The sequence below is a fragment of the Cucurbita moschata genome, unplaced genomic scaffold, assembly GCF_002738365.1.
Source record: "Cucurbita moschata cultivar Rifu unplaced genomic scaffold, Cmos_1.0 Cmo_Scf00007, whole genome shotgun sequence".
NCBI lineage: Eukaryota > Viridiplantae > Streptophyta > Magnoliopsida > Cucurbitales > Cucurbitaceae > Cucurbita > Cucurbita moschata.
Genome location: NW_019268523.1, coordinates 1087920 through 1103320, shown reverse-complemented (window position 1 = coordinate 1103320; position 15401 = coordinate 1087920). Strand labels below are relative to the sequence as shown.

At 38.3% G+C, this 15401-nt stretch overlaps 1 protein-coding gene across 2 annotated transcripts; it reads left to right on the top strand.

Annotated features, from left to right (window-relative positions):
• The first annotated feature begins 233 nt into the window (after window positions 1–233).
• LOC111444861 (cell polarity protein mor2-like) lies at window positions 234–15364 on the top strand. Of its 2 annotated transcripts, XM_023082950.1 has the most exons (17): window positions 234–891; window positions 1379–1497; window positions 3191–3236; window positions 3901–3973; window positions 4059–4116; window positions 4695–4790; window positions 5054–5171; window positions 5242–5508; window positions 5911–6012; window positions 6185–6542; window positions 6623–6736; window positions 8205–8836; window positions 8944–9140; window positions 9343–9565; window positions 9740–9859; window positions 10549–11319; window positions 12089–15364. In XM_023082950.1, exons 1-17 carry the CDS (start codon window positions 775–777, stop codon window positions 15155–15157), a joined length of 6480 nt encoding a protein of 2159 aa, XP_022938718.1. In that variant the 5' UTR covers window positions 234–774; the 3' UTR covers window positions 15158–15364. The 2 variants fall into 2 exon arrangements, with proteins under 2 accessions (XP_022938718.1, XP_022938719.1); XM_023082951.1 differs by lacking the exons at window positions 234–891; window positions 1379–1497; window positions 3191–3236; ... (3 more) ...; window positions 5054–5171; window positions 5242–5508 and having other exon boundaries at window positions 5920–6012; window positions 6172–6542.
• Window positions 15365–15401: the final 37 nt, after the last annotated feature.

Genomic DNA, 15401 nt, shown 5'->3' with positions numbered 1-15401 from the left:
GGTTTTTTTTTTTTTTTTTTTTAAGTTTCAATTTGAACCTAATAAATGGAATAATAATAATAATATATATATTATTAACTAAGACATGAGAAATTAAATTCTTACTAGAAAAATAAGAGAGGCATAAAATTAATAAATATATAAATATATATAATATTTAGAGTTATATATTTTTGTGTAATGGGTTTTGAAGTAGCGGTTGTTGAATCGGAAAAACCCGAACGTGATCCGCGACTTTTGTTGTCTGTATGAACAAAAATATTTTCTTTCCTTCTTTTTTTATTTTTTTAGAAACAAGAAATAGCCTTAATCCACCCTGTTATTCCACCTTTCTTGATTCTGGTAGGCGTCAATTTCAATTCCCAATCGAAATGAATTTCTGCGGAAAATGAAGCAATTTCGTCTCCAATTCTTGCACAGTTTCCGCCAGATCCTGTATGCTCTCCATAACAAAGCTCCATTGATTCTTCTTCAACCAGCTCCTTCCTCCTACCATAGTCAATCTCTCTCTCTCTCTTCGTTTTCATGTGAATTGCCTGGTTTCTAGGGATTTCTACTCCGATCTTTCTGCTTTAGGTGGTTTACTTCTGGGGTTTTGCCTATGGTAAACGAGCGTGCTCAAGCAGCGATCTCCTTCGTGTCAGTTGTCAAGAGGGGTTTTTGCTTACAAGCTTGAGCTGTTGGAAGGAAGATCAGACTCTGCGAGTCACTGCGATTGGAGATTCATTGGAGCTTCACTAAAGGGGGTTGGAAGTTAATGCTAGCTAAGTGATTATGGTGAGCATGGTCAAAGACGGGAAAGCAGGAAGTGCTGCTAAGCTAATAGTTGATGCTTTGCTTCAGCGGTTCCTCCCCCTCGCGCGGCGTCGAATCGAAACCGCACAAGCTCAGGTTCAGTTTTGCTTTTGTTTTCTCTTCCCCCTCCTATTGTTTCCTCTCTAGAAAATGTCATGTGCAGCTTTGCTAGCCCCCCACCCCAAAAAAGAAGAAAGAGTTACAATAGTCGCTTTGTTGGAAATTTGAAGACTAGAGGATGTGTGATTATTTTTTCCACAAGTCTTGACTTTGATTAGTATTACAATTTGAGGTTTTCTTGATATTGGGTGCAATTATAACATCCTCCTAGATGAATCAAGGATGTATACTCCGTGTATTTTCTGGTACTTCTATAGATTCTTTTCTGTTTTTCTGGGTACCAGTTGTCCAGTACTTAAGGATTTCTTGTGTTTGCTCGACCTGGTGAGCAAATTTTATCGTTGTCCTATGCACTCTGATGGCTGCATATCGCGAAATCCAATTTTCACGTCCATTTTTGTTGTCTAGTACGATTTTGTAAACAATCCTCCACTCTATTTACTCGACTGTCTCCAACTTGCAGGATGGACAATATCTTCGACCATCAGACCCTGCCTACGAGCAAGTGCTGGATTCCTTGGCTATGGTTGCGAGACACACGCCTGTGCCTCTTTTAGAGGCTCTTCTTCGATGGAGAGAAAGGTGCCTCAGCTTTCCTTACTAATTTATAGAAAGTACAGTATTACCGAAGAATTTAACTAAAATAAGAGGATAAGCAAGTCAACTGGGATTCCAAATAAGTTTCTAACAGCGGTATAGTTAAATAAATTTGCAATGTGATTATTTAAAAGAGTTCATTGGCAAAGATGTTGGTAAGCAGCGTGTAGAAGAGCAAAACTGTATTTTGGCCAGTGTTTTGTAGTGATTACTGTGATACTGTGTGGGCTCAAGAGTTTTAACGTAGAGAAACAGCAAGGAGAAATTTATTTTAAGGATTGAGTGCGAAAAGAGGCTTTGGAGAAAATAGGAGATGGATGTGGAGATGCATTTCAAGTTTTTTTTTTTCTTTCTATTGTTGTGTTCATTGGTGATAAGTCGTGAGGAAAAATCCTTCATTCGAGAGTTTTAGACAGGGTGACTCACTCTCTTATACTTTTGTCCCTTTGTGCTTATAGCTTAGTTCCTAAGTAGGTGATGCATCATCAGACTCGCATAACTTTAGAAGGATGAAAGAATGTTGTGGCCCCTGGGCCTATCTTGGCCTCAATCCTTATGTAATGAAGTGGAAGGGCGATTAGGGAAACATATTTGTTGAGGAGGCCATTTTTTGATGCTGTCATCTAGAGTATATTAAATTCTTTTCCAATGGGGAACCATTTTGTTGTGAAGAAAAACCAAATCCACATCAAGCTGATCAATTCAAGGTGAAGAGTTAGAGATTGTTGGAGCAAAGTGTGTTGACTGAGAGGGAGGGAACATTTAGTGTTTCTAGATTGGAGAAAGAGATCAGGGGAGAGTATGAGTGTAAGAAGAGTTCAATGAGGTAAAAGTATTATGATGAGGATGCAGAAGTATTAGGCAATTGGAATTTTGACCCTGCAGTGTGTAGCCTATGCCTGAAGAATGAAGAAAGCTCGGATCACCTCTTCCTCCATTGTTCTTACACTGCAAGGGGATGAAGTATTCTTCGGAGGGAATTTGGCTTATCTAGTTATCTTCCATCCTTGGTTGTGGCGTGAATTCAGGAGGCTATGAATGAGTGGAGTTTAAAAGAAAAGGCAAAGATCTTAGGGAGATGTGCCTCTAGAATCTTCTTGTGGGAAACTTGGAAGGAAAGACAATTTTTTAGAGACTAATCTACTTCTTTTGAACTCTACTCTTTTTTTTTTTTTTTTTTTTTTTTTTTTTTTTTTGCACCTATGCTCAACTCACCTCTTCTTTCTGGTGTGTAAGACACAAGAAATTCTTGTAACTATAGCCTTGGTTTTATGCTCCAAGATTGGTAGGCTATGCTTCACTATCTCTTGGAAATGGGATGTCTCACCCCCTCTGCCCCTAGGCTATTTTTTGATCTTAGTAATACATTCCTTCCATTTCCTAATATATATAATGACGAGGGAGTATAATGGTGGGAGTGTGCATGTTCACATGGAGCTAATGCGTAGAGTTTTTGTTCACAAGCAATTTAAGATTTTATTTTCTTTCCGCGCTAAGATACTGCAGTCAAAGAAGTCTTCTTATTCCCAAGAAAAGAAAGAAAAAAAAATAAAAAATAAAAAAAGAAAGAAAGAAAGAAAGAGAAATAAAATAAAATAAAAGAAAAGTAAGGAAGAAAAAAACATTTTTCTTTTTTTTTAATAGTTTGATTACATTTTCTCTTTTTCTCTTATTGCAGCGAATCACCGAAGGGTGCAAATGACGCATCTACTTTCCAAAGAAAGGTTTGCAAGCTATATGATTGCAATGTGAATAGATAGTATCTAATAGTTCTAGTTATTGTGGTTTGCCATTACTTATTGATGATTCTTGTCAATTGGTATTTTTATCAGCTTAAATGGTTCAAAATTTTAATGAATTGATGTCATACTGAGCAAATGGAGCCAAATAATTTTTGTTATCTTCTCTAGTTTCATTACTTTACAGTTTCTTACACTCTTTCTCAATGGGAATACTTTTTCCCTACGTATTTCCTTGGCTTATTTTCTTGTTACTGTCGGATCTTCACTTCTTTACACGATGGGAAAAAACTCTCTAATTATTATTATTATTATTTTTTGCTTGGCTTGGGGATGGACCATCTAATCATTCCTCCTCATCTTTTTGTAACCTTTTTTGCACCTTGCCCAGGGATGGGCTTGTAGGGAATTTTTTATTTTCTTTTCTTTTAAAAAAATAATGGAAGAACGTTCTCCTGTTAGTTTTTTTTCCTCTCTTGTGCATGCTTTTAAATTTAGAGTATATTAATTTTTTATTGGTAGGTAAAGTTTCCAAATGGGAATTCCAGGCTGTTTTTTTTCTCTAGATATGGTTGCTTTAAAATCCCTTGTTCAGAGAAGTTTGCTTTATTAATTTGAAGTTATAATGATATTCTTGCTTGGGGCTTAGCTTGCAGTTGAGTGCATATTTTGCTCAGCATGTATTCGCTTTGTTGAGTGCTGCCCACAGGAAGGGCTTACAGGTTCGCACAGTGTTCTATTGAATTTGTATTTGTTTATTTTTTTTTTCTACTTCTGTTGCTAATTGGTAGTGGTTTATCATTGTAGAGAAGCTTTGGTCTGGGCTTGAAAACTTCGTTTTTGATTGGCTAATTAATGCTGACAGGTAAGGTTGCTTTGGCATAGTTAATGTACAGTGCAGTTTTCTTTTTTTTGTGGGAATTTAGTAATTACTTGACTGACTTCAAACTTTCCCTTTCCTTATTGTTGTTTTTTTTTTTCATATTTGAAGTGGCAAGTCTTCTTCTTCTTCTTCTTCTTCTTTTTTTTTTTTTATAAAAAAAATTGATTTATCATGTTTGAGTTGTGGTTGCTTTATTTTGAGTATTGTGTCGATACTGAGGATAGGAGTTTGGTAACTTGTAACGTTTCAAGTATCAATGAAAAGTTTGTGTTTCATGTTATTTATTTATTTTTTTAAAAAAGTCTGATGATTGCATTGAAATTCAGCTTGCACGTTGTTATTATTATTATTATTTTTTTTTTTACAAGTGACTTATAAGTATTGTTATTAGAATTATTCCCGTTTTTTATTTAGGCATGGCCTATTGTCATTATCAGACAATGACTTTGATGTCCAGATATAGGCAGATTGTCTAGGGAGAATTGCTTGGTGCTTATATACCTTTTGTATTCGTGACTGAAAGCAAACAAAATTTTAGGTTCGATTAAATGTCATTGCAGGGTTGTTAGCCAGGTTGAATATCCGTCGTTAGTTGATTTGCGGGGGCTTCTTTTGGATCTTGTTGCACAACTTTTAGGTGCTTTGTCTCGCATCAGGTAAACAACTGTGTTTCACATTTGAAAATTGTTTGAATTGGATTTTTTGCTTGTTATATTTTAAAAGTAATTATCAGGTTTACATAAGCTTTTGTTGATCAAGCATGCATGTCATCTGATGCTTGCTTTATTTTGACATTTTAGTATTAGTATGTAAGAGTTTTGCTTTGCACTTCTCTCTCCATGAACTTATGTATGTTGTCATGTTACTTTAATGAAAAAGGGTTAAAAACATTTATGCTTTGTTGTGTTATTATTTGCAGGTTTAGTTCTGTGACTGAACGCTTCTTCATGGAACTCAATACGCGTAGGATTGACACCAGTGTTGCTCGAAGTGAAACTCTTAGTATCATCAATGGGATGCGCTACCTTAAGCTTGGGGTATGTATGTAGCTTTTACTTATGCAAAGTCATATAAAGATAATAGCATAATGTCAACTCCATTTCTTAGGTTAAGACAGAGGGTGGACTGAATGCATCTGCCTCCTTTGTGGCTAAAGCCAACCCTCTCAATCGTGCTCCACATAAGCGCAAAAGCGAGCTTCACCATGCACTTTGCAACATGCTTTCAAACATTCTTGCTCCACTGGCAGATGGCGGCAAAGGCCAATGGCCTCCTTCTGGTGTTGAACGTGCACTTACCTTATGGTATGAAGCTGTTGGACGAATTCGAGCACAGCTGATGCATTGGATGGACAAACAGAGCAAACACATTACTGTAAGTGGGATCTGTTTTGCCCCCTCCCTGTGAGAAATTCAATATTTTATTTTATATATTAAATCTATAAATCTGGGTTGGAGTCTTTCGATTTTTCTGTTTTGGCTCTTTGGCATGAATTCTTTCTTTCTTTTTTTCTTTTTTTGAACTGGCCAGCCTTAATTAGGTAAAGATATTTCTAACAGTAATCAGATACTGTAAAAAATTGGCGGATAAAAAAATATTTTCCAAAATTGATGAGATTGTTGTCTCTGGGAATAGCTGAGCAATACTTGGGTTGGCTAGATATCTTTGACGTCATTTTTTTTATTTTTGGATTTTTCATATTAACTTTTTTCTTCATATCCAACATCATGTCTGCTTTTCCTCTTGTGCTTTACATCATTGTTTTTTGTGTTCTAGGTTGGTTATCCACTGGTCACTCTTCTACTCTGTCTTGGTGACCCTCAAATATTTCACAACAACTTAAGTCCCCACATGGAGCAACTCTACAAGCTTCTTAGAGTAAGTTCCATTTACGTTTGAGCTAAGGAACTGAATGATGACTACAACTAATTCTAATAAGATCCTCTAGTCTTTTTCAATGTTCAATGTGGGAAGTTTCTTCAAGTGGAGACTGAATATGGCATCCTGTTTCCATCACTCAAATTTATGAAACTCTAGTTCAATTGTGCAGGACAAGAATCATCGATTTATGGCCTTGGACTGTCTTCATCGGGTTTTGAGGTTTTACTTGAGTGTTCATGCAGCTAATCAGGCACCAAATCGTATATGGGACTACTTAGACAGTGTGACATCTCAACTCCTTACAGTTCTAAAGAAGGGATTGCTTACTCAAGATGTTCAACACGATAAACTAGTTGAATTTTGCGTGACTATTGCAGAGCACAATCTTGATTTTGCCATGAACCACTTGTTGTTGGAATTATTAAAACAAGATAGTTCTGGTGAGGCAAAAGTTATTGGTCTTCGTGCTCTCCTTGCCATTGTTACGTCTCCTTCAGGCCAGCACATTGGTTTGGAGATATTTAGAGGTAACCAACAAGTTAAGAGCCTCTGAATTTGTCTAAACGTATAATATTGTTTAACCTAATCAACTTTGTTGTATTAGCAGGTCATGATATTGGCCACTATATTCCCAAGGTGAAGGCAGCAATTGAATCGATTTTAAGGTCTTGTCATAGAACCTACAGTCAGGCTCTTCTAACTTCTTCAAGGACCAACATTGGTAAATTGTTTTCTAATGCTTTACATGCGCTGTAGCTTTATGGAAGATAGTAGAATGAGAAAAGGATGAAGCGTAGAATCTAGTATTATTATTATTAGTAGTAGTAATAGTTGTATTATTATAAATTTTTTAAGGCTTCAGTATGGTTATGCTTCAGGTCTTTGAGTAACTGACTAAATAAAGCATGAGTAAAATTGATATTTTTATTTGGTGAAATACGATTTTATTAACTCTATTATGTATGTAAGGAATCTTCCACCTTGACACAAAAACCTAACAAAAAATAAACCAAACTTTATTTTTTTATGTCAAATTTTTCTTAGAGCCAAGTTCAAACTATTAGAAAATGTGTTATCATGTTCATATAACACATTGAAGAGAATATATGACAAAAGACACCTTTTTTTTAAGTATATGAACTGAATGTATATTATTTTTGATAGTCATGAGTGTTCGAACCAACTTGCACGCACCTTGATTTTTCCCATAAGACAACCGTCTGACCCTGTAATTTTAGATATGGAGTATTATTAAATCTTAAAGAGGTGACCACCATGATCTGCAACCATTCCTTCTGAACCCTTAATTATTTACATGGCTCTTGTTGACTAACCACTAGGCTAACCCTAAGTGGTTTCAAAATTTTAATATATTATATTCATATAAAACATACAAATGACATAAAATACAATAGATACATTATCATATGCTGTCAGAAATCAGAATAAAAGGAGGAAGTCCTTCCTCCTTTTGATTGGGGTTCAAGACCCCTTCTTTTGGTATAATTTACTGGAAATTTAATTTCTCCTCGGTGGAAATTTTCTTACAAAAAAGGAGAAAAAAGTTGACTGGAAAGGGGGAAAAAAAAAGAACCCTATTGGTATGAAGAAGTTAGATTGGGTGTTGAAGGCATTGAAGATTAAGGACCTCAGTGTGGTGCATACCTAGGAGGGCCTGCTTTACTTGATAATATACTCTAGATGTAAAGGTGTACATGGTGCCTGCATGTATGGCAAAATGAACTCCTTGATGCCAAATTATGTTGTCGGAACTGCCATATAAGAGTGAAATATAAAATATTCATCATGAAATGACTTTGAATCAACTGCAGGAAGTAGTCATAGTTTTGATAAATCTATAAACGTAAATTTCTTTGTACTTATCTTAAAAACTTACATGATTTTGGGTGAAGTAAGCGAACAACCACACACTATAAAACTGTTCTCCTTCCGGAAGTCGACAACCTCCAATTAGCAAATCATGTGAATTTGTATTAGTTTTAATTGTTTCTCGCTACTGACAGAAATAGTCTGGGTCTCCTTTTTTGGTGTTGTTTGCCTGTTTTAGTTGTTGTTTGCCTGTTTTAGTTGTTGTTTGTAAACTTATCACTTGATCTTCTCTTTCCTATATTCAAATATCTAGCTTTCATTTTTATTGGAAAAAGTAAAATGAATTGCTCTGTTCCCAGATTCTGTAACAAAGGAGAAGTCCCAAGGATATCTATTCCGTTCAGTCCTGAAGTGTATACCATATTTGATCGAAGAAGTTGGAAGAAGTGATAAAATAACCGAGATAATACCTCAGCATGGAATTAGTATTGATCCTGGTGTTCGTGAAGAAGCAGTTCAGGTACTGAACAGGATAGTTAGATATCTTCCTCATCGTCGCTTTGCAGTGATGCGAGGGATGGCTAACTTCATCCTACGGCTTCCTGATGAATTCCCACTTCTTATACAAACATCACTGGGGCGCTTGTTGGAACTTATGCGCTTTTGGAGAGCTTGTTTGATTGAGGATCGTTTGGAAAATGATGTGCACGATGAAAAGCATACAGTTCAAAGAACTGATGGATTCAAGAAGCCATCATTTCACCAGTCGGGTGAAGTAGCTGAATTTCGTGCTTCAGAGATAGATGCAGTTGGTTTGATCTTCCTTAGTTCTGTGGATAGTCAAATTAGGCATACCGCATTGGAGTTATTACGCTGTGTGCGTGCCTTGCGGAACGACATTCAAGACCTTGCAATACTTGACCAACCAGATTATACTCTTAAATATGAAGCTGAGCCAATATTTATTATAGATGTCCTAGAGGAGCATGGGGTATTGTTCTTTTAATGTTATTTTCCCTTCTCTGCTGTTCCTTTTCAGTGACTCATCGAACTGCATTGATTTGATGATAAGTCAAACTTGATTTTTGCAAACTACAGGATGACATCGTTCAAAATTGTTACTGGGATTCGGGGCGTCCGTTTGATTTGAAACGAGAATCTGATACAATCCCTCCAGATGTTACTCTTCAGTCCATTATATTTGAAAGCCCCGATAAGAACAGGTGGGCACGTTCTCTCAGTGAGTTGGTTAAGTATGCTTCTGAGCTGTGCCCAAGTTCTGTTCAGGAGGCAAGGTAATTAATGCTCTCCCAAAATTGCTTTCTTGACAATTATACATTTTTTTTAATGATTCACTATTCTTGGTTACTTTTTGGCTTGATCTTGTACGAGTTCTTGTTCAATATGGAGCCCTCTAATGTCTCTCTGAGATTTAATAGTCAACGCTAGAAGTTTCTACTCTAGAATGTGTTCTGTAAACAAAATTTTGGCTGGCAGGGTTGAGGTTTTGCAACGTCTTGCTCATGTCACACCAGTTGATTTAGGTGGAAAGGCTCATCCATCCCAAGATTCAGACAACAAATTGGATCAGTGGCTAATGTATGCCATGTTCTTATGTTCATGCCCGCCAGGTCCCAGAGAAAGTCCTGCCTCGGGAAAAGCCAAAGATCTTTATCACCTTATTTTCCCTTCAATAAAATCTGGATCAGAAGCACATGTGGTGAGCACATTTTCTAGACAAATTTTCTGCCTCAACTTTCCTTCTTTCTTTCCCTTTTTTGGGCCTCTCTTATGGTTGTAAATTGTTAAAGTGTTTTAGTAAGTTATCTGCTTTTAAACCTAACTGCATTAAGTTTATCTACATATACTAAAGTTTGTCAGTTATCCTAATCAGCATGCAGCCACCATGGCTCTTGGCCACTCGCATTTTGAAGCTTGTGAATTAATGTTCAGTGAGCTTGCATCTTTTATTGATGAGGTTTCCCTGGAGACAGAGGGAAAGCCAAAGTGGAAGGTATTATCCATGATTTAATCAAAGGGCATTATCTTTTATTAAATGATATTGTGAAGTCATGTCGTTTTGTATTTTGAGATTCGAGAGGCATTTGGTTTTTTGTGGATTTTCTTAATTAGAATAAATAATACTTACAGAGCCAAAATTTTATACTTACAAGAATAACCACTGATTGCTTGAGTTGGAAAAGAATCAAAACACTGGTATTGGAGCATTAACCAAGAGAAGATGAAGTAGTACTTTTCTTTAATGTTTCATTATGTCACAACGAAAACAAGTAATTGAGAACAAGATTGAAACGTTAAAATGCGCAACCCACTTGTCATCAGTTTAGAATATCAATCAAAGAAACCACTTTGGTACCTCTGTCATTTATCAATTATTTTCCTGGTCACTTTTAGTTGTCCGTTGTGATTTTTTATCCTATTTTATAAGTTTATTTTCCCCTGAATGAAACTACTTTTATTTTTAAAGCTGAATGAGTAGTTGAATATGTCATACATGCATGGTTTTGCACTCATATACGTGAAGTCCCTTTGAGGAAGGGCAAGTAAGTTTGTTGCATCTATTCTTATGGTAAAAACCAAAGTAATGTCGAGAAGATGTACATTTATTTTTCCCCATAGAGTACTAGGTGCTTTCTGTTAAAGTTTCTTCTTATGATGACTAACTGACTTCCATACTTACAGAGCCAAAAGCCACGCCGTGAGGAGCTTCGTACTCACATTTCAAATATTTATCGTACTGTTGCGGAGAAAATCTGGCCGGGCATGCTGGCCCGTAAATCAGTTTTCCGTCGGCATTATCTCAAGTTCATTGATGACACAACCAAACAAATCTTGACAGCACCTATGGAGAGCTTCCAGGAAATGCAACCTCTTCGTTATTCACTTGCTTCTGTTCTGAGATCTCTAGCCCCAGAATTTGTGGAGTCAAGGTCAGAGAAGTTTGACCTTAGAACTAGAAAGCGACTATTTGATCTTCTACTCTCCTGGTCTGATGATACAGGTGGAACATGGGGCCAGGATGGTGTTAGCGATTATAGACGTGAGGTAGAACGTTACAAATCTTCTCAACATGCTCGGTCAAAAGATTCTGTTGACAAGATATTATTTGATAAAGAACTTAGTGAACAAATTGAAGCAATCCAGTGGGCTTCCATGTCTGCTATGGCTTCACTCTTGTATGGGCCCTGCTTTGATGATAATGCTAGGAAAATGAGTGGCAGGGTCATTTCTTGGATAAATAGTCTTTTTATTGAACCTGCACCCAGGGCTCCCTTTGGTTACTCACCAGCTGATCCTAGAACTCCATCTTACTCTAAATCTGTCGAAGGCAGTCGAGGCACTGCTGGTCGTGATAGGCAAAGAGGGGGTCACAGCCGTGTCTCTTTAGCAAAATTGGCTTTGAAGAATCTCCTGCTTACAAATTTGGACCTGTTTCCCGCATGCATTGATCAGGTAAATATATTCTTTTATACCATCTATGATGCATTCGTGTCTTGTTATAATTTACAACAGAGTTCTCTTTTGAAGATTATAAATTGAAAAGAGATTTTTGGATAGGATGCGTCTATATCCATACAATTTGTGAAGATTTTTGTGGTCTCAAGGAAAATTTGCATGTACAAAGGCTAAGGCTAAAAATCGAAGAATGCTTGAAGTAGAAGGGTTTTTATTGTTGAATTATAATGGTGAAGCAAGAATCATATGGTTGAGCGAGGGTTGATTGATGCTTGACTTATTAGAATACTTTTATTACAACGAATAACTGATGGACTGTGTTGGTTTGTGTCAGCATCCTTAAAGTTGGTATCATTTTTATTTTTAAATACAGCTTTTGATTGACTACAAAGTGGGGCATTGGGTTATTTAATCATTGCAATCGCCACATTGTCTTATTACAATGCAAGACAGCTTTAATTTTTCAAAATGGAAAGAACAATTACCATTTTTTTGTAAGAGTAGATATGATGTATGAGGACTGAATTTGTACAAAGTTGAGGAACAAAGAGTGCAGCTACCTTCCTAAATATCTTGTTCCATCCATCCATCATTTTACAAGCTAATCACGTTGTGTGGTATGCTTGACCTCTGTGATTTGCTCGTGTTGATCACCTCTTATGTACACTTTTGGTTGGAATTATTATTTTTGTATGATTTTGTATTTTTGTTTACGAGAGACCAAGTTTCTATCCAGTGAGGCTAATTGGCTACTTTTCTATTTCAGTGCTACTACTCCGATGCTGCCATAGCTGATGGTTACTTCAGTGTGCTGGCAGAAGTGTATATGCGGCAAGATATACCAAAATGTGAAATCCAAAGACTCTTAAGCTTAATTCTGTACAAGGTGGTGGACCCTAGTAGACAAATCCGTGATGATGCCCTTCAGATGCTTGAAACTCTTTCTGTCCGCGAATGGGCTGAAGATGGCACTGAGGGGTCGGGGAGCTATCGAGCAGCCGTCGTTGGAAATCTTCCCGATTCATACCAACAATTTCAGTACAAGCTTTCTTGTAAACTTGCAAAAGATCACCCTGAATTGAGTCAACTCCTTTGTGAGGAGATAATGCAAAGGCAACTTGATGCAGTTGACATCATAGCTCAACATCAGGTTCTCACGTGCATGGCTCCGTGGATTGAGAACCTTAATTTCTGGAAACTCAAAGACTCGGGCTGGAGTGATAGACTTCTTAAAAGCCTTTACTATGTCACATGGCGGCATGGGGATCAGTTCCCAGATGAAATTGAAAAGCTCTGGAGCACAATTGCTAGCAAACCAAGGAACATAAGTCCTGTTCTGGATTTCTTGATCACAAAGGGAATTGAAGATTGTGATTCTAATGCATCTGCGGAAATAAGTGGTGCTTTTGCCACATATTTCTCAGTTGCGAAGCGGGTGAGTTTGTACTTAGCACGAATATGCCCTCAGCGTACTATTGATCACCTTGTCTACCAATTAGCCCAGCGCATGCTAGAGGACAGCATCGAGCCAGTTGGTCTAGGTTCCAAGGGAGATTTCGGTGGAAATTTTGTATTGGAATTCTCTCAGGGGCCTCCTGTGGCTCAAGTTACTTCTGTTGTGGACAGCCAACCACACATGTCACCCCTACTTGTTCGTGGATCCCTTGATGGTCCGCTCAGGAATGCTAGTGGGAGCTTAAGCTGGAGAACAGCTGGAGTAACTGGCCGAAGTGTCTCTGGCCCCTTAAGTCCAATGCCTCCTGAGTTGAACATTGTTCCAGTAAATGCAGGTCGATCAGGCCAGCTACTTCCAGCTTTAGTGAATATGTCTGGTCCTTTGATGGGTGTTAGAAGTTCTACTGGAACTATCCGCAGTCGGCATGTCTCCAGGGACAGTGGTGACTATCTCATTGATACGCCAAATTCTGGTGAAGATGGGCTTCATTCTGGGGTTGCTGCACATGGGGTCAGTGCTAAAGAACTACAGTCTGCACTACAGGGTCATCAGCAGCATTCTCTTACACATGCTGACATAGCATTGATCCTTCTCGCTGAAATTGCATATGAGAATGATGAAGATTTCCGTGAGCACTTGCCTCTGCTTTTTCATGTCACTTTTGTTTCAATGGATAGTTCAGAAGACATTGTTCTAGAACACTGCCAGCAATTGCTTGTTAATCTATTATATTCACTTGCGGGCCGACACTTGGAACTTTATGAAGTTGAAAACAATGATGGAGAGAACAAGCAACAGGTTGTGAGCCTGATCAAGTATGTTCAGTCAAAGCGCGGAAGCATGATGTGGGAGAATGAAGACCCGTCTGTTGTGAGAACAGAGCTTCCTAGTGCGGCACTTCTCTCTGCACTGGTTCAGAGCATGGTAGATGCTATCTTCTTCCAAGGTGATTTGCGTGAGACTTGGGGATCAGAGGCACTGAAATGGGCTATGGAATGTACATCGCGACACCTTGCTTGTCGCTCACACCAGATATACCGTGCACTGCGGCCAAGTGTTACAAGTGATACTTGTGTGTCTCTCCTTCGTTGTCTGCATAGATGTCTTGGAAATCCGGTACCCCCTGTGTTAGGGTTCATTATGGAAATTCTGTTGACCTTGCAGGTAATGGTTGAGAACATGGAGCCTGAAAAGGTGATACTCTATCCTCAACTCTTCTGGGGATGTGTGGCTATGATGCACACAGATTTTGTCCATGTATACTGCCAGGTTCTTGAGCTCTTCTCCCGTGTGATTGATCGTTTATCTTTCTGGGATAGAACAACTGAAAATGTACTCCTTTCAAGCATGCCTCGGGATGAACTTGATACTAACAACGACATTGGAGACTTCCAACGGATTGAATCTAGAATGGGCTATGAGCTGCCTCCATCTACTGGGAATCTTCCAACTTTTGAAGGGGTGCAGCCTCTTGTTCTTAAAGGGCTGATGTCAACTGTTAGTCATGGTGTCTCAATAGAGGTTCTTTCACGGATTACAGTGCACTCATGTGATTCCATATTTGGGGATGCGGAAACGAGACTTCTGATGCACATCACAGGCTTACTCCCATGGCTCTGCCTGCAGCTCAGTAAGGATCCACTGACAGGGCCAGCTTCACCACTCCAGCAACAGCATCAAAAAGCATGCTCAGTTGCATCTAATATTCATATCTGGTGTCGAGCAAAATCATTGGACGAATTAGCTACTGTTTTTATGGCATACTCTCGAGGTGAGATCAAAAGTATCGAAATTCTTCTTGCTTGTGTCTCCCCTCTACTTTGCAACGAGTGGTTTCCAAAGCACTCTGCATTGGCTTTTGGTCACCTACTACGTCTGCTGGAGAAAGGACCAGTCGAATACCAGCGCGTAATACTCCTAATGCTGAAGGCATTGCTCCAGCATACTCCTGTAGATGCTTCTCAAAGTCCACATATGTACGCAATAGTCTCACAGTTGGTGGAGAGTACGTTATGCTGGGAGGCATTGAGTGTATTAGAAGCACTTTTACAGAGTTGTAGTTCAATGACAGGTCCACACCCACACGAACTAGGGTCCTTTGAAAATGGACATGGTGGAGTTGAGGATAAGATGCTTGCTCCTCAGACATCGTTCAAGGCTCGCAGTGGGCCCTTACAATATGGCATTGTATCATCAACTTCTGGACCGGGTTCCATCCTCGCGCCAGGGGTTTCAAATGAATCAGGACCCTCACCGAGAGAGGTGGCTCTGCAAAACACACGACTTATTCTTGGGCGGGTTCTTGATAGCTGTATACTGGGAAAGAGGAGAGACTACAGAAGGTTGGTTCCTTTCGTCACAAGTATTGGGAATCCTTAACTCCACGTCTCTGTAAGTAACTTCTTTTATGTAGAGGCAATGTATATACACGTCAAAAAGTAGTTTTGTAGCTAGTCTTGAATTATGTTGTGTAGTTCTAGCCATCAGAGATCCTTTCCATTTACAAGTCACTATTTAATCTTTGTAAATGTAAATATATTTCCTTGCGAACAATGTTAATTTGTTTCCTATTTCCGTTCCCCTAAATTTTTGTTCCTCGGAGATAAATTCAACCTCTTTGATC